At 43.8% G+C, this 27515-nt stretch overlaps 2 protein-coding genes across 2 annotated transcripts in view; both read right to left on the bottom strand.

The window, feature by feature from the left end:
* The window catches only part of LOC124269427 (probable serine/threonine-protein kinase roco11), a gene marked incomplete at its 3' end in the record, with an annotated part of 48088 nt that extends 43018 nt beyond the window's left edge, over window positions 1-5070 (bottom strand). Inside the window, exons 1-3 of the mRNA XM_046704435.1 lie at window positions 5024-5070; window positions 3651-3714; window positions 926-1682 (exon numbers count right to left, since the gene is read on the bottom strand). Of these exons, the coding sequence (XP_046560391.1) occupies window positions 926-1682; window positions 3651-3689 (796 nt within the window). The remainder of the gene's footprint in view (window positions 1-925; window positions 1683-3650; window positions 3715-5023) is intronic.
* Window positions 5071-9168: 4098 nt separating this feature from the next.
* LOC124269416 overlaps window positions 9169-27515 on the bottom strand; it is a 91630-nt gene continuing 73283 nt past the window's right edge. Inside the window, exons 12-17 of the mRNA XM_046704425.1 lie at window positions 25754-25847; window positions 22716-22833; window positions 22209-22290; window positions 21494-21634; window positions 20214-20272; window positions 9169-9711 (exon numbers count right to left, since the gene is read on the bottom strand). Coding sequence (XP_046560381.1) covers window positions 9234-9711; window positions 20214-20272; window positions 21494-21634; window positions 22209-22290; window positions 22716-22833; window positions 25754-25847 — 972 coding nt within the window. The 3' untranslated portion in view covers window positions 9169-9233. The remainder of the gene's footprint in view (window positions 9712-20213; window positions 20273-21493; window positions 21635-22208; window positions 22291-22715; window positions 22834-25753; window positions 25848-27515) is intronic.

Below are 27515 nucleotides of genomic sequence, written 5' to 3'. Positions count from 1 at the left end.
GACTATGACCTACATCAAGACAACAGACTATGACCAACATCAAGACAACAGACTATGACCAACATGAAGACAACAGACTATGACCTACATCAAGACAAGAGACTATGACCAACATCAAGACAACAGACTATGACCTACATCAAGACAACAGACTATGACCTACATCAAGACAACAGACTATGACCTACATCAAGACAACAGACTATGACCAACATCAAGACAACAGACTATGACCTACATCAAGACAACAGACTATGACCTACATCAAGACAACAGACTATGATCCACACATATGACCAAGACAAAATGACTATGACCAACATGAAGACAACAGACTATGACCAACATCAAGACCTACATCAAGACAACAGACTATGATCAACATCAAGACAAGAGACTATGACCAACATGAAGAGACAAGACTATGACCTACATGACCAACATGAAGACAAGAGACTATGAGACAACCTTCATATGAGACTATGATCAACATGTAGACAATAGACTATGACCTACATCAAATCAAGAGATGATCAACATGAAGATTAACAGACTATGATCAACATCAAGACAAAGACACCTATGACCAACATCAAGACAAGAGACTATGACCTACATCAAGACAAGAGAGACTATGACCTACATCAAGACAAAACACTATGAGACTATGACCAACATGAAGACAAAAGACTATGACCAACATGAAGACAAGAGACTATGATCAACATGTAGACAATAGACTATGACCTACATCAAATCAAGAGACTACGATCAACATCAAGACAAAACACTATGACCAACATCAAGACAAGAGACTATGACCTACATCAAGACAAGAGACTATGACCTACATCAAGACAAGAGACTATGACCTACATCAACTAAAATCAGGAGAAAAGACTGCACAAGATGAATATACAAATACCTGATAGATTTAAAACCTTCAGTTTTTTCAAATGGCCGATTTCCGGGGGAATGTCAGTCAAAGGGTTACTGCTGAGGTTCAAGGTCAACAATTCGTGCAAGCCCCCAATGTCTGCAGGTATCTGTGTCAACTGAAGTCCAACAAGTTCAAGGTGAGTCAGCTGACTTGATGCCGGCCACTGATTGGGTAAAGATGATACAGGCAATATATGACAATTGAGTCGTATCAGCGATGGCACCAAGAAGATGTCACTGGGAAGTTCTTTGATGGCACTCTCTGTGAATGACACAATCTTAAGGCGGGCACATTCTGACACTCCTGCAGGAAGAGATGTGAGTTTGCCACATTCGTGAAGTGAAAAGACTTGCAGGTTTGGGAAGCTTGGAAAGAAGTCTTTAGAGAAAGATGTCTGGTGAGGTAGTTCCCGGCAGAAGGTATTGACAGTCTCATGGTACGGCTCAAAATGATGGACATCGACATTGTCAGTCATCTCCATGAGCGTGTCCATCTCTGAGGTGAGCAGGTGGGCCTTGCACAAAACACGCCTCTTGAACTTAGACATTACCAACACAGAGGGGTCGTCAACACACTGGCCACTAAACTTCTGCAGGTGAACGTCACCAGCTTTTATATCCTTCATGACTGCTTTTGCATAATTTCTAAACTCATCTTGTAGATCCATCCCACCCTGCTGCTCAGCAAAGATATGACACTGGGCCACAAAAACCCTCAGTAATGAAGACAGAAGATGCTCAACCTGCAACATTAGGCAACATTAGGTAACTCTAGGTAACATTAGGTAACTCTAGGTAACATTAGGTAACATTAGGTAACTCTAGGCAACATTAGGTAACTCTAGCTAACATTAGGTAACTCTATGCATTTATCTACCTGTTGTCAGGTGTAGTAAGATTTGTCTACCTGTTGTCAGGTGTAGTGAGATTTGTCTAACTGTTGCCAGGTGTAGTGAGATTTGTTTCCCGGTTGCCAGGTGTAGTGAGATTTGTCTACCTGTTGTCAGGTGTAGTGATATTTGTCTACCTGTTGTCAGGTGTAGTGAGATTTGTCTACCTGTTGTCAGGTGTAGTGAGATTTGTCTAACTGTTGTCAGGTGTAATGAGATTAGTCTATCTGATGCCAGGTGTAGTGAGATTTGTCTATCTGTTGTCAGGTGTAGTGAGATTTGTTTACCTCTTGTCAGTTGTAGTGAGATTTGTCTAACTGTTGTCAGGTGTAGTGAGATTTGTCTAACTGTTGTCAGGTGTAGTGAGCTTTGTCTAACTGCTGTCAGGTGTAGTGAGATAATGTTACCTATGTAACTGTAGGTAACATGAGGTAACTCTACGCATTTATCTACCTGTTGTCAGGTGTAGTAAGATTTGTCTACCTGCTTGTCAGGTGTAGTGAGATTTGTCTACCTGTTGTCAGGTGTAGTGAGATTTGTTTACCTGTTGTCAGGTGTAGTGAGATTTGTCTACCTGTTGTCAGGTGTAGTGAGATTTGTTTACCTGTTGCCAGGTGTAGTGAGATTTGTCTACCTGTTGTCAGGTGTAGTGAGATTTGTCTACCTCCAGGTGTCTACCTGTTGCCAGTAAGATTTGTCTACCTGCTGTCAGGTGTAGTGATGATGTTGTCTACCTGTTGTCAGATGTAGTAAGATTTGTCTACCTGTTGTCAGGTGTAGTGAGCTTGTCTACCTGTTGTCAGGTAGTATTTGTGACCTGATTTGTAGTACCTGTTGTTGTCAGGTGTAGTAAGATTTGTCTACCTGTTGTCAGGTCAGATTTGTCTACCTGTTGTCAGATGTAGTGAGATTTGTCTACCTGTTGTCAGGTGTAGTGAGATTTGTTTCCTGTTGCCAGGTGTAGTGAGATTTGTCTACCTGTTGTCAGGTGTAGTGATATTTGTTTACCTGTTGTCAGGTGTAGTGAGATTTGTCTACCTGTTGTCAGGTGTAGTTAGATTTGTCTACCTGTTGTCAGGTGTAGTGGGAATTGTCTACCTGTTGTCAGATGTAGTAAGATTTGTCTACCTGCTGTCAGTTGTAGTGAGATTTGTTTACCTGTTGTCAGGTGAAGTGAGATTTGTCTACCTGTTGTCAGGTGTAGTGAGATTTGTCTACCTGTTGTCAGGTGTAGTGAGCTTTGTCTACCTGTTGTCAGGTGTAGTAAGATTTGTCTACCTGTTGTCAGATGTAGTGAGATTAGTCTACCTGTTGCCAGGTGTAGTGAGATTTGTCTACCTGTTGTCAGATGTAGTGAGATTTGTCTACCTGTTGTCAGGTGTAGTGAGCTTTGTCTACCTGTTGTCACAGGGTTTGTCTACCTGTTTTCAGGTAGTGAGATTTGTCTACCTGTTGTCAGGTGTAGTGAGATTTGTCTACCTGTTGTCAGGTGTAGTGAGATTTGTCTACCTGTTGTCAGGTGTAGTGAGCTTTGTCTACCTGTTGTCACGGGTAGTAGGATTTGTCTACCTGCTGTCAGATGTAGTGAGATTTGTCTACCTGTTGTCACAGGTAGTAGGATTTGTCTACCTGTTGTCAGATGTAGTGGGATTTGTCTACCTGTTGTCAGGGTTAGTGAGATTAGTCTACCTGCTGTCAGGGGTAGTGTGCTTTCCTGAAATAGTGATATAACTGAACTCCTTGTGGTTTAGCTGGAATAACGTTACAAGCGTTGTTAAAACCCAACTGATTTACTTGTCTGATTTAGTGATATTTCTTTACCTGCCGTCTGGAGTAGGCTGGCTCTCCACCTGAGAACATCTTGTCATACTTTGGGCAGATTCAACTGAAATGAGAAAATACAGAAATCAAGGTAAGAGTTGAGCAGCCATGGAGGTGTATGAGCTTCACAGTGTGTGCTTGTGAGGATTGTTGCAGTGGTTGTCAGCAAATGCTTGAAGTGCTGGTTAAGGGGTGACTGACCCTCCACCCTACAGGGACAGGTTGGTGCCATTGTTCCTATCATCTTAGCAATCTGCCCCAACTGTAGGCCAATTTATTGTTTAAGTATGTAGTGCCCCAACCGTAGGCCAATTTATTGTTTAAGTATGTAGTGCCCCAACCGTCGGCCAATTTATTGTTTAAGTATGTAGTGCCCCAACCGTCGGCCAATTTATTGCTTAAATGGAGTGCCCCAACTGTCGGCCAATTTATTGTTTAAGTATGTAGTGCCCCAACCATAGGCCAATTTATTGTTTAAGTATGTAGTGCCCCAACCGTCGGCCAATTTATTGTTTAAGTATGTAGTGCCCCAACCATAGGCCAATTTATTGTTTAAGTATGAAGTGCCCCAACCATAGGCCAATTTATTGTTTAAGTATGTGGTGCCCCAACTGTAGGCCAATATATTGTTTAAGTATGTGGTGCCCTTGTGGCTACAAGAGCTGTGTAAGTTGAGACTGGTGTACAGGAGGAAGGATTACCTTTGTGGCTACAAGAGCTGTGTAAGTCCATCCTGGGTTGAGACTGGTGTACAGGAGGAAGGATTACCTTTGTGGCTACAAGAGCTGTGTAAGTCCATCCTGAGTTGAGACTGGTGTACATGAGGAAGGATTACCTTTGTGGCTACAAGAGCTGTGTAAGTCCATCCTGAGTTGAGACTGGTGTACAGGAGGAAGGATTACCTTTGTGGCTACAAGAGCTGTGTAAGTCCATCCTGAGTTGAGACTGGAGTACAGGAGGAAGGATTACCTTTGTGGCTACAAGAGCTGTGTAAGTCCATCCTGAGTTGAGACTGGTGTACAGGAGGAAGGATTACCTTTGTGGCTACAAGAGCTGTGTAAGTCCATCCTGAGTTGAGACTGGAGTACATGAGGAAGGATTACCTTTGTGGCTACAAGAGCTGTGTAAGTCCATCCTGAGTTGAGACTGGTGTACATGAGGAAGGATTACCTTTCTGGCTACAAGAGCTGTGTAAGTCCATCCTGAGTTGAGACTGGTGTACAGGAGGAAGGATTACCTTTGTGGCTACAAGAGCTGTGTAAGTCCATCCTGAGTTGAGACTGGAGTACAGGAGGAAGGATTACCTTTGTGGCTACAAAGAGCTGTTTAAGTCCATCCTGAGTTGAGACTGGATTACATGGAGGAAGGATTACCCTTGTGGCTGCAAGAGCTGTGTAAGTCCATCCTGAGTTGAGACTGGGTGTACAGGAGGAAGGATTACCTTTGTGGCTACAAGAGCTGTGTAAGTCCATCCTGAGTTGAGACTGGTGTACAGGAGGAAGGATTACCTTTGTGGCTACAAGAGCTGTGTAAGTCCATCCTGAGTTGAGACTGGAGTACAGGAGGAAGGATTACCTTTGTGGCTACAAGAGCTGTGTAAGTCCATCCTGAGTTGAGACTGGTGTACAGGAGGATGGATTACCTTTGTGGCTACAAGAGCTGTGTAAGTCCATCCTGAGTTGAGACTGGTGTACAGGAGGAAGGATTACCTTTGTGGCTACAAGAGCTGTGTAAGTCCATCCTGAGTTGAGACTGGTGTACAGGAGGAATGATTACCTTTGTGGCTACAAGAGCTGTGTAAGTCCATCCTGAGTTGAGACTGGTGTACAGGAGGAAGGATTACCTTTGTGGCTACAAGAGCTGTGTAAGTCCATCCTGAGTTGAGACTGGAGTACATGAGGAAGGATTACCTTTGTGGCTACAAGAGCTGTGTAAGTCCATCCTGAGTTGAGACTGGTGTACAGGAGGAAGGATTACCTTTGTTGCTACAAGAGCTGTGTAAGTCCATCCTGAGTTGAGACTGGAGTACATGAGGAATGATTACCTTTGTAGCTACAAGAGCTGTGTAAGTCCATCCTGAGTTGAGACTGGCATACAAAAGGTCCAGAGGGAGTGGAGCCTCGGGGGAAATTGGAGGCATGTCCACGAAGTGTAGAGGCATGTCCAGGGAGATCTCCTCCTGCCACTGTTCATTAACCTGGTCTAAAACAGCAAACATAACCTGTACCATATTCTGGAACCAAATAATAAGGATACATGTACAAATGAAGCTTCATGGAAACCATACGAAAGAATTTTGGATCAGAAGGGATGAGGGAATGACATCCACAGAGCCAGAACTAAAGAATGATGGATACTAACATGAAACATAACAAGCAGGAAATATACATAGTTGAAGCTACTCATCTCTACTGAACCATCCCTTCACTGAAACTGTTAGAGCTGCTCACTTCCACACAAATGGACAAGGAACATTAAAGGTACTGATCTCCACAGATGACACAAGTCACCTGAGTAACACTGACCTTCATAGAGACCAAACAGATGACGCAAGTCATCTTTACAGAAACAGAAATGAGCTCTGCGTAAAAAACCAGGTGATGCTTACTCACCTTCATGGAAAAAGCACAGAATGAGTTACTGACCTCCACGGAAACAGAGCCTGTGGACCTCGATGTCATTGTACAGCTGCAAGACGGGGGCATGGCACAGTTTGGTCGAGTCCAGGGTGCGAGGCAGGAACACAAACAAATGGTGGGAGTCTTTCTTGTGACCCTTAGACCACGCAGCCAACTTCTTGCTGAGGTCTGAAATCTGCAGCTCTTGCACTGGAAGAGACACCACTCACCTATATGTTCAACAACATAGTTACATACAATTTGTGTAATGACATGTCTACCTAATGTTTGTTCAAGGCATACCATATATACATCTACATACATCTATATATATATGACACCAGTACTCCAACTTAGTGACCTGTTATGAAAAGCAATGCCTACATTTGCAGTATATCACTGGTTGTGGATGCAACCACTCATTTGTACTGGTGATTTATGTGTGCTGGTAGGTGGACTCACCTGCCAGATTCGAGGGTAGGTGGGTGGACTCACCTGTGAGATGTGAAGGTAGGAGGGTGACTCACCTGTGAGATGTGAGGGTGGGTGGGTGACTCACCAATGAGATGTGAGGGTAGGAGGGTGGACTCACCTGCAAGATGTGAGGGTGGGTGGGTGACTCACCTGCGAGATGTGAGAGTAGGTGGGTGACTCATCAATGAGATGTGAGGGTAGGAGGGTGGACTCACCTGCAAGATGTGAGGGTGGGTGGGTGACTCACCTGCCAATGTGAGGGATGTGGGTGACTCACCAATGAGGTGAGGGTAGGAGGGTGGACTCACCTGCAAGATGTGAGGGTGGGTGGGTGGACTCACCTGTGAGATGTGAGGATGGGTGGGTGACTCACCTGTGAGATGTGAGGGTGGGTGGGTGACTCACCAATGAGATGTGAGGGTAGGAGGGTGGACTCACCTGCAAGATGTGAGGGTGGGTGGGTGACTCACCTGCGAGATGTGAGAGTAGGTGGGTGACTCATCAATGAGATGTGAGGGTAGGAGGGTGGACTCACCTGCAAGATCTGAGGGTGGGTGGGTGACTCACCTGCGAGATGTGAGGGTGGGTGGGTGACCCACCAATGAGTTTTGAGGGTAGGAGGGTGGACTCACCTGCGAGATGTGAGGGTGGGTGGGTGGACTCACCTGTCAGTCATGTGGGCAGGTATGTGGACTCACCTGTAAGTCGTGTGGGCATGGCATCACATTTTGCAAGAGATTCCAGTGAGTTGGCCCTCCAGCTGGAGTCAAGTGCCATGATGGCGTACTGACTGCCCTGGGTCAGCAGATATGGAGGTGGGAACATGTAGGCTCGCTTCTCCACTACCATGTTACCTAGACACCAGACAAACACTTTCACTATTCAAATATCTGCATTATATAAGTAGGCACCTGCAAATCAGTGGATTGTCACACACAACAAACTGGTACTACTGGACTCACTCAACACACTGACACGTGCAAACACACACAGCCTATTGATACTATTTCTCACACAAAAAAACACTGATACTAGAAGACACATGCAGTATCTTGACACACATTGCATGACACCCACAAAACATAGACCCAAAAGAAATCTTTGACACTCACAGACACACACAACACTGACACTGGCAGGCACACACAACACTGACACACACAACACTGATACTGACAGACACACACAACACCGATAGTCACACACAACACTGATACTGACACACACACATTTGTGTGGGACACAGTGAAAGAGAGCTGTTAACAGTGTTTTAACATTGGTCTTAGCAGGAGAGTGGTCACTATAGAGTTCAAGACGTACTTACATTGGACAAGGCGTTTACCCAAAGCCAGCCCTTGAAAGCTTAGCGAATTCAAATTTTAAAACATATTTATTCTAAGGAATTGAATGACATGTATGGTTGCGCACCTCTATTTTCAAACCCATAGATCTCCACATCAGCCTTCACAATCTCTTTTTTTTCTGTTTTCCTGAAATAAAAATTGACTGGGTGATGGTTACAAACTAACACAAACATATATGCAAGTGATTGGTAGGACTCATAACAAGAAATTCTGTCCAACAAAACACCTCCCCATGGACTTGACAATGGAGTTGCAATGCCTTAATAAGGGCAGTAGAGCCACACAGTATACTCCAAGTAGATAAGTGTCAAGTCCTGTAAGCATACCACTCTGTAGTGTCAAGTCCTGTAAGTATACCACTCTGTAGTGTCAAGTCCTGTAAGTATACCACTCTGCAGTGTCAGGTCCTGTAAGTATACCAGACTGTAGTGTCAAGTCCTGTAAGCATACCACTCTGTAGTGTCAAGTCCTGTAAGTATACCACTCTGTAGTGTCAAGTCCTGTAAGTATACCACTCTGTAGTGTCAAGTCCTGTAAGTATACCACTCTGTAGTGTCAGGTCCTGTAAGTATACCACTCTGTAGTGTCAAGTCCTGTAAGTATACCACTCTGTAGTGTCAAGTCCTGTAAGTATACCACTCTGTATTGTCAAGTCCTGTAAGTATACCACTCTGGAGTATCAAGTCCTGTAAGTATACCACACTGTAGTGTCAAGTCCTGTAAGTATACCACTCTGTAGTGTCAAGTCCTGCAAGTCCTGCAAGTATACCAGACTGTAGTGTCAAGTTCTGTAAGCATACCACTCTGTAGTGTCAAGTTCTGTAAGTATACCATTCTGTAGTGTCAAGTCCTGTAAGTATACCATATTGTAGTGTCAAGTCCTGTAAGTATACCAGACTGTAGTGTCAAGTTCTGAGTGTATACTGCTCTACAGTGTCAAATCCACAGAGAATATTACACTGTACTGTCAACTCATTTGCTTAAAATAGTGTTGTGTTTATACTTTTAGTCCAAGGGTATACAGATACTGTGATATACAGAAGCTAGATATTGAAAGACATACTCAGTGTCAACAATAATGGTTTCCTTGTCATCCTCAATGGCTGTGTAAATATTCTTTGACCTCTTCAGGAGTGAGAACCCTTCTGTGGTGGATGCCTCATCAGTAGGAAGAAGTTTTGGTGCTGGAACGTCATCAGGTTTCTTTTGTTCTGTCTTGGTTCCGTCATCAGGTTTCTTTTGTTCTGTCTTGGTTCCGTCATCAGGTTTCTTTTGTTCTGTCTTGGTTCCGTCATCAGGTTTCTTTTGCTCTGTCTTGGTTCCGTCATCAGGTTTCTTTTGCTCTGTCTTGGTTCCGTCATCAGGTTTCTTTTGCTCTGTCTTGGTCCCATCAGGTTTATCTCCCTTCTTGCCCTCCTTCTCCCCTTGATGACAGTGGACATTTCCTCGATGACCTCCAGAGGGAGTTCTTCCAGCTGGATGGCTGGCGAGTCTGCTTCCACACACAGCAGTGTGTTCTCATCTTGGTCTTTGGGGGAGAACTCCAGGGTCAGGCCAAGCCCATCATGTGTCACATCAGCAATAACACACTCCGCATATGTGTTCCTGAAACACAGCACAGTGCCATTGTATTACTTACACACACAGCGACATGAAATGTTAAATTGGCAATAACACACTCATTAGACTTTTTCCCAAAACATGGCACCAAGTCATTTTGTTAGACATCAACAATAACACACTCTACATATGACATTCAGTTTCTGAAACACAGCACCGAGTCACTGTGAGTTATATATCGGTGTATGACATAAGGCCTGTCTGACCGCCCATGACGGGCAAGATTTCCGTTGAACGGTCCGAATTTACAGCTAGCAAGCCTGATGGTCTGGTAAATGTTTTAGATGTTCCATACATCTGAGTAAATTCAAAATATTTGGTCTGGTTAAATATATTTTGGGTTGGTAACATTTTGAAGTTATGATGTCTGGCTGGATTCTTGGCTTATTTCATACACTGTATATATGCTATAACACACCTCTACACATGTGTTCCTGAAACACAGCACAGAGTCACTGTTATATATGCTATAACACACCTCCACATATGTGTTCCTGAAACACAGCACAGTCACTGTGTGTTATATATGCTATAACATATCTATACATGTGTTCCTGAAACACAGCACAGAGTCACCGTGTGTTATATATGCTATAACACACCTCTACATATGTGTTCCTGAAACACAGCAGTCACTGTGTTATCTATGCTATAACACACTTCTACATATGTGTTCCTGAAACACAGCAAAGAGTCACCGTGTGTTACATATGCTATAACACACCTCTACATATGTGTTCCTGAAACACAGCACAGAGTCACTGTGTGTTACATATGCTATAACACACCTCTACATATGTGTTCCTTTTTGTGACATGGTCGTTTGAATCCATGACGTTGGTTCGTCCTTGAGACGTGCAATACGTTGTTGCACGTGCATTCCGGGAAAGGGAAACAGAGCGAATGAATGCCACACAATACTGTCACTTTGGAAAGCTCAACCCCTGCCCTTGCGATCGTTCAAAACATTAAACGGCTATTGAAACGCATAGCATGCCAAGGCTCACGTCTGCACAACGTCATGAGGCCATTGGGATGGTCCGTCGGGGAATGTCTCAACGACAAGTGGCTGCACATTTCCACTGCCAAAGAACTCCTTTGGTGATTGTTCAGGGCAACTTAACTGGTGTGGGCTACTGGGATCAGATTCTTCGACCTGTGGCAATTCCTTTTCTTCAACGTCATGGCCCTGGGTTAACATTCCAACAGGACAATGCCCGCCCTCATACGGCAAGAGTTGCTATGGATTTCTTGCAACACCACAACGTTGACTTACTGCCTTGGCCTGCTAATTCACCGGATCTCTCCCCGATAGAGCATGTTTCGGACGAGATGGATCGACGTCTATGCCGTCTTCCTCATCCGCCAGATAACGTCCTTGACCTTGCAACAAAACTTGAGAGAATCTAGCGTGACATCCCACAAGCCTTCCTTGCACGTTTGATAGGCTCTATGCGTCGTCGATGCACTGCTGTTCTCAATGCCGATGGTGGACATACCCGTTATTGAGCTTGTGACATGGTCGTTTGACCCCTGTCCCACTTGTGGACTCGTGACATCATTGTGACTGACTTTTCAATTGAAATTCTCCCTACTTGTTATGGTCTCATGATCCCTCCATTAAAGTTTATATGTACCTTTGACATTGTTATCGTACTTATCAACTGGGATAATATTTTGACAATGCACAGTTTCTTTATTTGGGCTAGTATATATGTAATACCACTCCTCCACATATGTGTTACTGAAACACAGCACCAAACTTGGGCTGCAGACATAAAATCTATACAAACTTGGCTTCGGAATAGTCTGGATTCAGCAGGAAATAGGAAATACTGACATCTTCATATCATTTTATAAACAACAATTAAATGGTACTTTAACACAAGACTGGCACTCCTCCTTATACTCAAGTACTAAGTTTTCAATCTTCAGACATTTCAAACCCATTCTAAATGTTGAAGCATATCTGACACTTGACCTTCCCCTTCAACTATGCAGAATATTATCTAAATTCCGGTGTTCCAACTTTAAAATAGAAATCGAACTAGGTTGCCATAACAATATTTGAAGGAAGTAAGACTATGCAACAGATGCAAGAAAATAACATTCATGTCATCGAAGATAAGCTCCATGTGCTATTTAAGTGCCCATCATATTGTGAACTAAAACACATCTAAAACCATTCTATTTACAAAATCCAAAGTTCTATGAACATACTCAAAACTCTGCTACAATCAACTGGAAAAACTACTTTGCAGAATTTGTGTTATTTTCTTCTAAAGTTACACACCTTATTGCCAAAAAATCAGAGTTAAAGCATGCTGTATATCTATTTCATGTGTATAAATATATTTTTGGCCAATGGCCTCATACTGAAATAAATCTGTCTGTCTGTCTGTATAGGCAATAACACACCTCCACATAAGTGTTCCTGAAACACAGCACCCAGTCACTGAGTGCTATATATGTGTCTACCTATACTCCAATACTGGCAATGTTAAAGGTCACATGCAGACGTCATTGTCACAGACAAAACTCAGTGTCTGTTTTATTGACACCTATGTGTCTGCCTGCCTGTCTGCTAATGACAATATGCAATACACAACTTCGATCACTGACCACATGCATTTTAAACTTAACACCTATCAGGCTATACACCATAAACAAAACGCATTGATTTATGGCCCGAGTTAGGTCTCTGTCATATTATGTAATTACACAGACAGGCAGGTGTGATACTTGTACACATGATGTTTGTTTATTTCCATAATGTATGTGTGGCCATGGCCATAGGACATGTTATGATGTATGTTGATTGCAAAATGTTATACACAAAAAATGACATTATACACACACACACAATGAGCCGTGATGGCATCGGCAAATGAACCAGCCAGTGAAAGTGTTCATTACACTTGAGTGCACACCCACCCGCTCTGACTGGGTTTGGTATCCCTGGTGCTTCAGTTCTAGGGAAGTAAACCCTAGTACAAAATATTGCACTTTTGATTTGCGATTGCACGCTTATAATTTTGTTTATATGTTTTTTCATAATCAGCCATGTATATTATATGTCATGATAAGTGATGATTGTGTTTTAATTATGTTTGATTTTTTGGTTGCATGTGACCTTTAAGGATATTGAGAGGTATGCAGACATGCTAGACATAGTTGTGATCAATCTTGGAGATACTGACAGACTAGAAGAGTTAGACAGTGGAGCATTATTATTACAATCAGCTACTGAAGAAAATGACAGAATCCATGTTAACTGAATATCATCAACGAATCAGTTGAAACATTGCATGAGTGGGTGTTGCAAGAGGCTGACTTTAGTGTTATGGCATCAGAAACATTGTATGGTCTATCCCACAAGGGAGAGACTACAGTTAGAGGTCAAACCAAATCAGGTTTGTTCTTTGGTGATCGACAGACTAACATGAGCGCTCTGTCACCACATTTGGCATTGTAAACAGTTGAAATCTGTGAGTGTTCTCAAAAGATGAGAAACTGCCAAACAATTGAACCATTGTTTCAGATGTCTAACCACAGTGGTAAAAATTTGAATCATCAAATCAGCTGTGGAATAGATAAATGTACTGCATCACTTCAATGTACATCTTCACTCAACAAAGACAAGTTGTGGCAGTGATGTTACTGCAGCTGAAACTGAAAAGCAACATGGCTGTCAGAGTCCCTCTGTAGTTCCAATGTTCTCATCTGATATCCAGGAGGTCAACGATGGTATCACTGAGAACAGACATTGCCAGCAGTTCTACAGAATGGAAGCAAATGAATTATTGTTAATGCACTATTGGGTGATGCCAGTACACAGACTTATATCAGCAGAGCTGGTGCCTCAGAATTAGGCTTATCCGGTCCAGCACAGAAGGTTACTGTTAATGTCCCCAATAGGCAACATGAAATGCTCGACACCATGACAGTTCAGGTTGGGTTAGAGAGCTTGGATGGGTATCGGTCAATACTACACTATCTGCCTTAACAACTACTAGGATTACTGGACAGATGCAAGTTGTTGATTGGCAGAACTTTGCAGGAGGTGGAAACACCTTGAAAACATTGAGTTTTCTAATATTAGATCTCCTCATACAGGCCTCATATCAGATCTCCTTATTGGCATGGCCTGTCTTGAACTACATAGGTCATATCAGGATATCCCTGGTCAAGGAGGTGACCCAACAGCTGGATGGCTGCCCTAGGATGGACCTGTGTTGGTAGAATACCAGGATTAAGTCATTCTTGTGAATATGTCTCGAAAACACAACATTTGATTTGCTGAGTACCTCATAGGCTTGATGGGCCCAGAGAAAAAGTCAAGGAACAAATGTACAGACAAAATCCATAGAGTCTAGTGAAAGGCAGTGTGAAAGAGGTGGGTTTTGAGGAGACACTTGAAATGCTCCTTGGATATAGTGGTCCTTAATTCTGAAGGTAGAGAGTTCCGGAACATGGGACTGCAAACTGAAAAGGTGTGATCAGACATCACAGAGTTGGTGATTACTGGATAATGTGAGTGAGTCGTTGAAGAGACAGTCATGAGTCATGCAAAAATCTGGTAGACAATCCGAGAGGAGACAGGGAGCCAATACAAGGCTTTGAGAACTGGTGTTAGATGCTCTGATTTAGGGTTCCTAGAGATACACCAAACTGACGAGTTCTGAATCCTCTGTAGCTTGTGTTTGGAAGATTTGCATACAGGGCATTACAGTAATCAATCTTGGAAGGCACAAGACACTGCATCAACAGTTTGGCGGTAGGTCTATCCAGATGCAGTTCTTGGTTAATGACTTCTCAGATGATGGCATAGCCAGTTCTGATGATATGACTTCCAGTTAATTGTACTTCAGATGACATCACAGTGGCATCACAATGGTCCATTTCTCGTCCACTCTATGAAGACCAAGTGTTATTCCTGTTGACTATGACTTGATTCCAATTTTAGTCAAAGTCTACCATTTGAGATGTTAAATTCAAATATGTGCAGCAATGAGGTTATCTAGGATCAGAAAAATCAACCTCACATCTGTCATGATACAACTTAAATAATAAGCCACTCCCTGATCTCATAAAATATCGCATGCAATGAAGGCTCCCTGAGCACGCCCGCCATGTTATGAGTTGCCAGACTGTCCTGGTCAGTGTGTACTTCTGCCAAAAGGGAACTATGACGATTGAACTGAATGAATTGGAACTTATGTTATCACAACGTCCAAACTTAATGCGGCATCTCTATCAATGTTCTTTATGGACAAATGAAAAGCAGATGACAGCTGTTCAGTTTGGTCTTGAAGTCATGGATGGGTCAGTTGATGTGACAATGTCTGCTTTTAGTACCGTCAGGTCACTGATCAAATGCATGTTATTGATTTGCAAAAACATTCCAAGCTGTGGTCGCATTTACAACATTCAGATTTCAATAGGTTTACAAACATTACTGCATGCTTCTGTTAAATCAGATGAAAGCAGCAGAAATGGCTGATCCAAAAAGCACATCATTTGTAATGCACAAAAAGATGCATTCTCTGAAGATTACTTGGCAATAGCAAATGAAAATCCCATTTCTAAAGGTAACAAACTCATTAATCTTCATCCTGTTCTGTATGGTGATGGTCTCCTTAGGTCTGATGGCAGATTCAAACATGCAGATTATTTGCTGTTACAAACAAAGTTCCCAATTACTGTGCCTAGAAAACACTGGGTAACGAATTTGAAAGTCAAGAACATCATGAGGATGGCAATCATGTTATTAATACAAATCAAATGCTTGCTGTGTTGTCAATGGCTGGTCATGAGGAGATCCATGAATGCCAACAAGAGAGCTACAAATGAACTGGAGCAAGTTGTTGCTAAACTGGACACAGAGAAGGTGAAGTCATTGTTGGCTAATAGAGGGCTGATCTGGAACAGAGAAGGTGATGAAACAGAGGAGAGGATGGAACAGAGAAGGGTATGGGACAGAGAAGGTGATGGGACAGAGAAGGTGATGGAACAGAGAAGGGTATGGAACAGAGAAGGGTATGGAACAGAGCAGGTGATGGAACAGAGAAGGGTATGGAACAGAGAAGGGTATGGAACAAAGAAGGGTATGGAACAGAGAAGGTGATGGAACAGAGAAGGTGATGGAACAAAGAAGGGTATGGAACAGAGAAGGTGATGGAACAGAGAAGGTGATGGAACAGAGAAGGGTATGGAACAGAGAAGGTTATGGAACAGAGAAGGGTATGGAACAGAGAAGGGTATGGAACAGAGAAGGGTATGGAACAGAGAAGGTGATGGAACAGAGAAGGGTGGATGGAACAGAGGAAGGAAGGGTATGGAACAGAGAAGGTGATGGAACAGAGAAGGGATGGAACAGAGAAGGTATGGAACAGAGAGGTGATGGAACAGAGAAGGTGATGGAACAGAGAAGGGGTATGGAACAGGAAGGTGATGGAACAGAGAAGGGTATGGAACAGAGAAGGGTATGGAACAGAAGGTTAAGAAACAAAGAAGGGTATGGAACAGAGAAGGATATGGAACAGAAGAAGGAACAGAGAAAGTGATGGAACAAATAAGGGTATGGAACAGAGAAGGGTGATGGAACAGAGAAGGTGATGGAACAGAGAAGGGTATGAGAAGGGTATGGAACAGAGAAGGTGGATGGAACAGAAGGAAACAGAGAAGGTGATGGAACAGAAGAAACAGAACAGAAGGGTATGGAACAGAGAAGGGTGATGGAACAGAGAAGGTGATGGAACAGAAAGGGTGATGGAACAGAGAAGGGTATGGAACAGAGAAGGGTATGGAACAGAGAAGGGTGGGACAGGGAAGGTGAACAGAGAAGGGTATGGGAATAGAGAGAAGGTGCAGAGAAGGGTATGGAACAGAGAAGGGATGGAACAGAGAAGGGTATGGAACAGAGAAGGGTATGGAACAGAGAAGGTGATGGAACAGAGAAGGGTATGGAACAGAGAAGGGTATGGAACAGAGAAGGTTATGGAACAAAGAAGGGTATGGAACAGAGAAGGGTATGGAACAGAGAAGGTTATGGAACAGAGAAGGTGATGGAACAAGAGAAGGGTATGGAACAGAGAAGGTGATGGAACAGAGAAGTGATGGAACAGAGAAGGGTATGGAACAGAGAAGGGGTAAGGAACAGATGAGAACAGGTGATGGAACAGAGAAGGGTATGGAACAGAGAAGGGTATGGAACAGAGAAGGGTATGGAACAGAGAAGGTGATGGAACAGAGAAGAGAAGGGTGATGGGAACAGAGAAGGGTATGGAACAGAGAAGGGTATGGAACAGAGAAGGTGATGGAACAGAGAAGGGTATGGAACAGAGAAGGGTATGGAACAGAGAAGGTGATGGAACAGAGAAAGTGATGGAACAGAGAAAGGTGATGGAACAGAGAAGGGTATGAAACAGAGAAGGTGATGGAACAGAGAAGGTGATGGAACAGAGAAGGTGATGGAACAGAGAAGGGTATGGAACAGAGAAGGGGATGGAACAGAGAAGGTGATGGAACAGAGAAGGTGATGGAACAGAGAAGGGTATGGAACAGAGAAGGGGTATGGAACAGAGAAGGTGATGGAACAGAGAAGGTGATGGAACAGAGAAGGGATGGAAACAGAGAAGGTGATGGAACAGAGAAGGGTATGGAACAGAGAAGGTGATGGAACAGAGAAGGTGATGGAACAGAGAAGGGGATGGAACAGAGAGAAGGGTATGGAACAGAGAAGGAATTATGGAACAGAGAATGGGGAACAGAGAAGGTGATGGAACAAAGAGAAACAAAGTGATGAAACAGAGAAAGTGATGGAACAGAGAAGGGTATGGAACAGAGAAGGGTATGAAACAGAGAGAGGTGATGGAACAGAGAAGGTGATGGAACAGAAGGAACAGAGAAGGGTATGGAACAGAGGAGAGGATGGAACAGAGAAGGTGATGGAACAGAGAAAGGAAGGGATATGGAACAGGGTGATGGAACAAGAAGGTCATGGATTGAGAATATTTTGATAGGAACATGTGCATGAGGTAGGCTGGCTTATAACAAGCCCAGACTTAGGGTTTTATGGAAGCACTGAGAAACCATGGAACAGAGAAGGGGATGGACTCAGAGACATTATATGGAACAGTCCTCGAAGGCTTATGGAACAGAGAAACAAGTACCATATGGAAACAGAGAAGCTGTGAGGATTGAACAGAGAAGCTCTCCTCGGATGGCTTCTAACCAGACACCACGGAGGCGGTCGAAAGAGATGGAACAGAGAAGGTGATGGAACAGAGAAGGTGATGGAACAGAGAAGGGGATGGACAGAGAAGGGATGGACAGAGAAAGTGATGGAACAGAGAGGTGATGGTGATGGAACAGAGAAAGGGATGGGACAAGAAGGTGATGGAGGAAGGTGATGGAACAGAGGAATGGGATGGGACAGAGATGGATAGAGAAGGATGTACAGAGATGATGATCAGAGAAGGGATGGGACAGAGACAAAGATGGAACAGAGAAGGATTAAGACATTAAACTGACATTCTGGAACCAGAGTGACAGCCACTGAAATATGTCTGCAATGGTCTGGAATAGATATCTTGAATTAGTAGTATGTGTCATTGATTGCTATTTTTTCAAGAGACCAGAGTAGTGTTTCTCTTCAGAATATACTTTGAAGTGCCATTTTGATTTTCTTTCAGGTACAGAACGCCTGAAATAAGAATGTTTAGTAGCTTGAATACTGCATTGTCATGAAGATTGAATTAAGGATGGACATTGAGTTATCATAGTGGAGAAAGGCTAGAAGGTTCATGGGAATCCCAAAACACTGGGATAATTGTGTGAACGAAAAACTGGAGCACGACAAGGCTTGCAGATGAACTCTGTCACCTCAACAGATAAATTGTTCCTTTATGCTTTGGACAGAAGAATACTTGTCATTAGGATGGCCCAGATCAGAGTCACAGGGATGGAAACAGCAGATTCTGATACCTTTCGATGGAACAGAACAAACGGTCCCATGGGACTTCAAACTATAGAAGTTTGAAAAATAACGCTGATGAAAACCGAAATCGAAGAGAGAAGGATGGGACAACGGGAACAGCTGGGCTGGCTCATAGCAGAGCAAGGTTGGAACAGAGAAGTCGGGTGATGGTGACAGAGATTTTCTCATAATGGTTGATATCTCACAGGCGAAAGGTGATAGGACAGAAATTCAATGTCTATTAGAGACAGAGGTGATTCGAACAAGAAAGATGTCATTATGGGACAGGGAAACAAAGATGGAATAGAGATGAGGATTACAGACATTAAACAGACATTCTTAAACTTCACATGGATATTCCAAAGAAGAATTATTGAAGGAGGTAATCGTGATTGTTATTTTCACAGAAACAATGTAGTGTGTTTCTCACAGAATCTGCCATACTTTTCGAGTACAGAGCGTGACATACTTGATATCGTCATGACTGCAGAATTGCACAAACCAGGTCATTGATCCCAAAACACCTTGTGAGGCCTTGAAACTGCCTTGCGGCACAAAGGCACGGCAGTGAATCTGACAACTATACAATTGTTCTTTATGCATAAAGTTGCAAAACTTACCTGGCCCCATAGTAATTTAAAGGTCACGTAGCCCGCAACTTTGGTACAGCGTATGGACATGCGAAACAAATGAATTCAAATTCAGCTTATATGGTTGAAAAATATGGCATGAACGGCAATCGGGTCAAAGTCATGATGTAATTACAACAGACATGTGCAGATGCGTCGCCAAGTAAATAGGTTAAAGCACTGAACACTGACATTGTTATGATGTCTGTTGATATCTCCTGCAAAATGTTATACATAAAAATGTTTAGCATGTATTTACTTCTTAAGACCCAACATCTCTATATATAAGCGTTGACTCAAACAATGAGTCGTTGTCGCAGGAAGGCCTGCATCTGCTAACATGAACCAGTATTCAATGTTACCACGATTGAGGCAGGCTTCAAAACGCTGACTGGGTTCGTGCAGGTGTGATCCCACATGACGTATTTATGATGCTTCGCTTCCAGGCACACAATGAGGTGGCCAACAAAAGTATTGAGTGCACTTTGATTTGCCGTTTCGACATAGCTTATAATTTTGTTTATATGTTTTTTCATAATCAGCAATGCATATTATATGTCATGAAGAAGTGATAATTGTGTTTTAATTATGTTTGATTTTTGGGTTGCATGTGACCTTTAAACTTGCGTAAAATCACATACAGACTGTAATGAACCCAAATAAAGAGCTTTGATATAGTCAAATAAGGACTTAAACCTGTCAAGAAAGGACATATTGTTGTAGATAGTGCCATTAAACTAATTTCTGAAATATAGAGTTTGCTGAATTTCAATCAGTAAACAGAAATAAACTTTAATATTTGTTGAATCAATTTTGAAGACTTCCATTGTTTAACAATCATTATTCAACCATGGAAGGTAGTGACAGCAGCAACTTACTCTGTGGGCTGAGCGATGAGCCGCATTCCTCTCTGGAAAATATTTGGCAGATCAAACGTCTGCAATAAAAAGAAAGTGACAATGTGGTCAAGTAAGGTGACATTTATGATCATCTGAAGAGTTTAATGCTCATTGCAGTCCACGAACCATCAATACTACATCATTTTCTCAACTCAATGTGGGAAGACTAAGTAACTTCTTCAGTTAGGTTTCTTGGATTCAGTTGACCTTCAGCCAAGGGAAACAGCAGCGAATACTTGGCTCCCCCTTAATCCCATATTGGCTCCTGGCTCTACCTTTACCCATGGCTCCCCTAATGGTGCATTAACTTCTCTTAATCCCATATTGGCTCCCTAAACCTACACTGGCTCCGCTCTTAATCCCATATAGGCTCCCTAAACTTACACTGGCTCCCCCTTAATCCCATATAGGCTCCCTAAACTTACACTGGCTCCCCCTTAATCCCATATAGGCTCCCTAAACCTACACTGGCTCCCCTTAATCCCATATAGGCTCCCCTAAACTTACACTCCCCTAATCCCATATAGGCTCCCTAAACCTACACTGGCTCCCTTAATCCCATATAGGCTCCGTAAACCTACACTGGCTCCCCTTAATCCCATATAGGCTCCTAAACCTACACTGGCTCCCTTAATCCCATATAGGCTCCTTAAACCTACACTGGCTCCCTTAATACATATAGTTGACTCCCCCTTAATCCCAATCCCAATCCCATATTGGCTCCCTAAACCTACACTGGCTCCCCTTAATCCCATATTGGCTCCCTAAACCTGCATTAACTGCCCTTAATCCCATATAGGCTCCCTAAACTCCTACCATTGGCTCCCCCTTAATCCATATAGGCTCCCTAAACCTACACTGGCTCCCCCTTAATCCCATATTGGCTCCCTAAACCTACACTGGCTCCCCCTTAATCCCATATAGGCTCCCTAAACCTACACTGGCTCCCCCTTAATCCCATATAGGCTCCCTAAACCTACACTGGCTCCCCCTTAATCCCATATAGGCTCCCTAAACCTACACTGGCTCCCCCTTAATCCCATATAGGCTCCCTAAATGCCTTACATTGGCTCCCCTTTTAATCCCATATAGGCTCCCTAAACCTACACTGGCTCCCCCTTAATCCCATATAGGCTCCCCTAAACTGAATCTACATTGGCTCCCCTTAATCCCATACAGGCTCCCTAAACCTACATTGGCTCCCCTTAATCCCATATAGGCTCCCTAAACCTACACTGGCTCCCCTTAATGTTACTTACTGGGAATCTGGGGTATCTGAGAAGGATGTTCTGCAACCCAGCTTGGCCTTCTCTGGGCAGCACACAGGTGTATCTTCCAGCAGCCAGGTAGTAGGAGTCCACTAGACTCCCATTCCTTCTCACTTGAAGCTCATACTGGTCCTGTGTAGAAGAATACAGAAGCCAATTAAGTGTATACCTTTCACAGTTGCAATGATATATAAGAATACAGTAGCTGAAGAAATTGGCATGTTATCTCACTCCAAACACATCTCCATGTGGTTCTGTACAAGTGTGTGTGCCTGTCTACAAGTGGTTCTGTGGTTCTGCAGGTGTGTGCCTGTCTCCATGTGGTTCTGTACAAGGTGTGTGCCTGTCTCCATGTGGTTCTGTACAAGTGTGTGCCTGTCTCCATGTGGTTCTGTACAAGTGTGTGCCTGTCTCCATGTGGTTCTGTACAAGTGTGTGCCTGTCTCCATGTGGTTCTGTACAGGTGTGTGCCTGTCTCCATGTGGTTCTGTACAAGTGTGTGCCTGTCTCCATGTGGTTCTGTACAGGTGTGCCTGTCTCCATGTCCCATGTGTGCCTGTCTCCATGTGGTTCTGTACAGGTGTGTGCCTGTCTCCATGTGGTTCTGTACAGGTGTGTGCCTGTCTCCATGTGGTTCTGTACAGGTGTGTGCCTGTCTCCATGTGGTTCTGTACAGGTGTGTGCCTGTCTCCATGTGGTTCTCTACCTGAATGTCCGGGTCCCCCTCGGCTTTCCTCTTTAACCTTGTAACATCTGACACTTGGGTTTCTGTGATCTTGACCTTCAGCCTGTAATTCAGTCAGTTGTGAAAGTACACAAGTATCGATACAACTATATCATGTTATTGAAGCAACTGAGAGACAACTTCAACACAAACTTGACAGTGGGGTCTGAAAGATACAAGCTGCATATGGGGAGGGGACTGAGAGATAGAAGTTGCATATGGGGGAGGGAATGAGAGAGAGAAGTTACATGGGATGGGTGGAGAGGTAATGAGAGGTGGAGGGTAATGAGAAATAGAAGTTACATATGGTGGAGGGGAATGAGAGATAGAAGTTACACATGGGGGAGGGACTGAGATGGTGGAGAGGGACTGAAGATAGAAGTTACATGAGAGAGAGAAGTTACATATGGTGGAGGAAGATAGAAGTTAATGAGAAAGTTGCATAGAAGTTACATATGGTGGAGGGTAATGAGAGGTAGAAGTACTTACATATGGGTGTGGTAACTCTCGGCCGTGAGGACAGAGTAGATGTCATTTATCTCCTTTTCTGTGTACACCTTCCCCGAGTCGAGAGCAAACCAGGCAATTTCTACCTTGCTCATTGATGCTGAAACAGGAGGTTAACGCAAGCAGGTTTAGAGTGAGGCATGGTTGTAGAGGCAGCGACAACTCCAGACCAACACAGCACTCACACTGTGTTAGGTCATACCAAGGTGGAAGTAGTTGCTACCACACACATTTTTTTTCAGATATATTGATTCATATTTTTCACATTTACCGATAGTTATATTTCCATAATAAACACCATCTCCTATTTCCCTTGAAAAATAAAGTGACTGGTGGAAAGTGATAAATGACCAAACTCAACATGCAGTGTTCTTACATCTTGATGTGTGGCAGTCTACCGTTGTAAACACTGCTGTCATCCAAATATATGTAATCCAACGATACTGAAAATGACGTACATCGTAAATCTAGTCATTTTTGACACATTACTAAGTCACCACTCATGGTGTTATTTAGAGTTTTTTCCCTGGTGGAGAAGGACCATGAATTAAATGATGCACAATCAATCTGTCCTGCTGATGACTGTTCTATATTGGGGAATAACTCTTGCCTGTTTAGCTCAGAAAACAATGGTCGCGAATGGCATTTCAGCACTTTTAACAACTGTCCTGTGTCAGAAAAATGAGTGTACATTTTCAAAAATTCATATCAACTAATTATATAAAATTTCATTTTGATTCATTTCAGATAAAAGGGGATTTTCCCCTTTAATTTATTTGTATTCTGCTTAACAATATCCAATAATCCCACGTAATTTATTGAACTACCTCAATGCTGTGAATAGAATAATGTAATTTTCTGAATAAAATTGATATTTTATACTTATCCTGACTCATATTCTTTTCCCACAGAGGTTACTCCTGTCATATCTTCCCACGTAAACTCTCTGTTCTAATATCGCCATATTTCCCGGTTCTCGTGAAAATCCCTAGCGGCAAAAGATCGCAACACCTAATTATCTCCCTTCTTTCTATCCAATCAGAACACCTGTTACATCGAATTTTTAGATTCAACTTGACTAACACAAGCAAATGTGGGGCCACAAATATCCCCATCTGCCGGGACTTGTGTTGATGTTACACACAAGACGCTTAATGGCTAGCTTGTCCGCTGTCAACGAGGGCTTATGGAGACGCTTTACTGATCCGCCATAACATGACTGAGTTCTGTCTAGAAGAAACGCTTATGGCGCACGCGCAGGGGAAGAAGTTTAGTTTTCAAGCATACGGAAATTACCGAGGCCTTGCGAATGATCACTTTGAAACAACGCCGCTGATTGCAATAACTAAATCTGATTGTCTCCAATCACGAAGTCTTGAACGCTCACACCATGAAAGGGCCGTGATTAGAACAGAGGTTACGAGGGAAGATATGACAGGAGTAACCTCTGTGGGAAGAGAATGGCTACCGTGTAGAGCGAGTGTGGAAGCCAGTGCTCTGATTTCATGTGGATTAGATGCTCTTGGAGGGTCGAGTCCTGCAGCATTGTGGTGCTGGCGGCGAGTACAGTTCTTGATCCATATCGATATGGTGGTACGAGAGACTTCGTCTGAGTAAGCTGTCGATAGAGGGATGAATAATCTTGAGTTAGTCGTCCACCTCGTTTTGGATCATTGTAGATAGATTTTGAGAGCTCTGACTGGGCATAGAGATAGGTCAAGCGTTATCTTGAGATCCGAGAATTGAGGAGAGTGCAGGAACATGAAATAGTCTGTCTGGTTGACCGGCAACTGAGTTGATTCTTGGCGATGAAATCCCATCGTAGTCCCATGTGCACTATGTTTTGATTGTCGGTCAAACGTATTCTCTCATAATCTAGTCGCGTGAATTTCTGACATCCTGGCTCGCGGTTGCTAGGGATAACCGCAGGTGGGGAACAATCTCAGCTGAGAAGGTTCTAGAAGACTTCGTCCATTTCCGCTTCTGGAGGTAGACGCTGCCCTGGGGTACGGAGTCTGCGTTGTGATGATAGAAGTCCCTCTTAGTCTTTGGCTGCGGCGGCCGGGATGTCTGGGGATGCAGGACGCCTTGAGGCGGTGGATCATCGTCCCCACGCCTCCTCGAGGGTAACTCCCCAGCGGAACACCAGACGGGGGAGGGTCGTCCGACAGCAGCTGACTGGCGAGGGGCTAAACCCTGTTTGCGTGACTTATCTGCTGCACGCCTCAAGACGCAAAGATAATATTTGTTAAACGCAGAATTAGACAAATTAATACAGTAACTGCAATGTGAAGAAAACGCATGGTGCGAAGTACAGCTAGGGCATATCAAATGCGGATCAGCAGCAGAAAAATGTAATCTACAAATAGTACAGATTTTCATCAACGTAAACTTGTTGAACAATCAATCAAGGCCCCGTGAATAAACAGCAGAAATACGAAAGTAATTATCAATACATAATTGTTGAAGGATACTAGCTACACCTCTATAGTAAACTATAAGAGGTAACTAACTAAGAATAATCAAAGGATATAGTGTGTAGGGAGACACAGGCTCTCACATCCTGCTCACTGGGCTAAGAAGGAGAGAGTGAAGCATGAGGCCAGAGGGCATGCCTCCTTTCCAGCAAGAAATGGAAGAGGGAGGCAACTCTTGGTGAGTACTAATTAGTGATTTTACATTGAAGGAGCTTCAATTAGGGAGATACAAGTGTTCCACTATGTTCGCAAGAAGAAGAAGACAAGCAAAAAGAGCATGAGTCAGGTTAAGGAAAAATAAAACAAAATTGATTGAACATTGATATAATTTTTCCTACACGAGTGGATTCATCCCACAGGTGACATCCATATGTTGTCAGCTTGCTGCTGGGGGCACCTGTGTGGTCAAGGCGTCCACCTTGGATCAGAAGGCCCATGTCCCATCATAGGACATTCTACAGCTGCTGCATACACAGCAAAATGATATCGTACTCATGATCAGTTATTACAATGGCTAGAGTGTTTGAGGTATTGCCAACTCACTGATGTCTGTTCCAGGTTTGTTGATGAGGACAGTGCAGGAGGCACCTGGATCAAGATGTCGAACAAGGTCTATACAGGCTGGTGTCGACTTCACCTGTTGACATTGTGTAACAAGGGTTACATTTATGACTAAGTGTTCCCAGTAAATTATCTTCTTCTTCTTTATACTGAGGTCCATCCTGAATTAGCATCACTCTCACAGTGAGGCACTACCACACGCATCACTCTCACAGTGAGGCACTACCACACAACATCACTCTCACAGTGAGGCACTACCACACAACATCACTCTCACAGTGAGGCACTACCACACAACATCACTCTCACAGTGAGGCACTACCACACAGCATCACTCTCACAGTGAGGCACTACCACACAGCATCACTCTCACAGTGAGGCACTACCACACAACATCACTCTCACAGTGAGGCACTACCACACAACATCACTCTCACAGTTAGGCACTACCACACAACATCACTCTCACAGTGAGGCACTACCACACAGCATCACTCTCACAGTGAGGCACTACCACACAACATATCTCTCACAGTGAGGCACTACCACACAACATCACTCTCACGGTGAGGCACTACCACACAGCATCATCACTCTCACAGTGAGGCACTACCACACAGCATCACTCTCACAGTGAGGCACTACCACACAACATCACTCTCTCACAGTGAGGGCTACCACACACAACATCACTCTCACGGTGAGGCACTACCACACAGCATCACTCTCACAGTGAGGCACTACCACACAACATCACTCTCACAGTGAGGCACTGCCACACAACATCACTCTCACAGTGAGGCACTGCCACACATCACTCTCCTCACGGTGAGGCACTACCACACATCATCACTCTCACGGTGAGGGCACTACCACACCACATGACTCTCACGGTGAGGCACTACCACACAACATCACTCTCACAGTGAGGCACTACCACACATCATTACTCTCACAGTGAGGCACTACCACACACAACACCACTCTCACAGTGAGGGCACTACCACACAACACTCTCTCACGGAGGCACTACCACACAACATCACTCTCACAGTGAGGCACTACCACACACATCATCATTCTCACAGTGAGGCACTACCACACAACATCACTCACAGTGAGGCACTACCACACAACATCACTCTCACAGTGAGGCACTACCACACAGCATCACTCTCACAGTGAGGCACTACCACACAACATCACTCTCACGGTGAGGCACTGCCACACAACATCATTCTCACAGTGAGGCACTACCACACAACATCACTCTCACAGTGAGGCACTGCCATACAACATCACTCCTCACAGTGAGGCACTACCACACATCATCACTCTCACAGTGAGGCGCACTTACCACACATCACTCTCACAGTGAGGCACTACCACACAACATCACTCTCACAGTGAGGCACTACCACACAACATCACTCTCACAGTGAGGCACTACCACACAACATCACTCTCACAGTGAGGCACTGCACACACAACATCACTCTCACAGTGAGGCACTACCACACAACATCACTCTCACAGTGAGGCACTCACCACACAGCATCACTCTCACAGTGAGGCACTACCACACAACATCACTCCTCACAGTGAGGCACTACCACACAACATCACTCTCACAGTGAGGGCACTACCACACAGCATCACTCTCACAGTGAGGGCACTACCACACAACATCACTCACAGTGAGGCACTGCCACACAGCATAACTCTCACAGTGAGGCACTACCAC

The sequence above is a fragment of the Haliotis rubra genome, unplaced genomic scaffold (genome assembly GCF_003918875.1).
Source record: "Haliotis rubra isolate DU_JTF1 unplaced genomic scaffold, ASM391887v1 Scf1013, whole genome shotgun sequence".
Lineage (NCBI taxonomy): Eukaryota > Metazoa > Mollusca > Gastropoda > Lepetellida > Haliotidae > Haliotis > Haliotis rubra.
The sequence above is the reverse complement of the archived record's forward strand: the minus strand, read 5'-3'. Positions and strand labels throughout refer to the sequence as shown.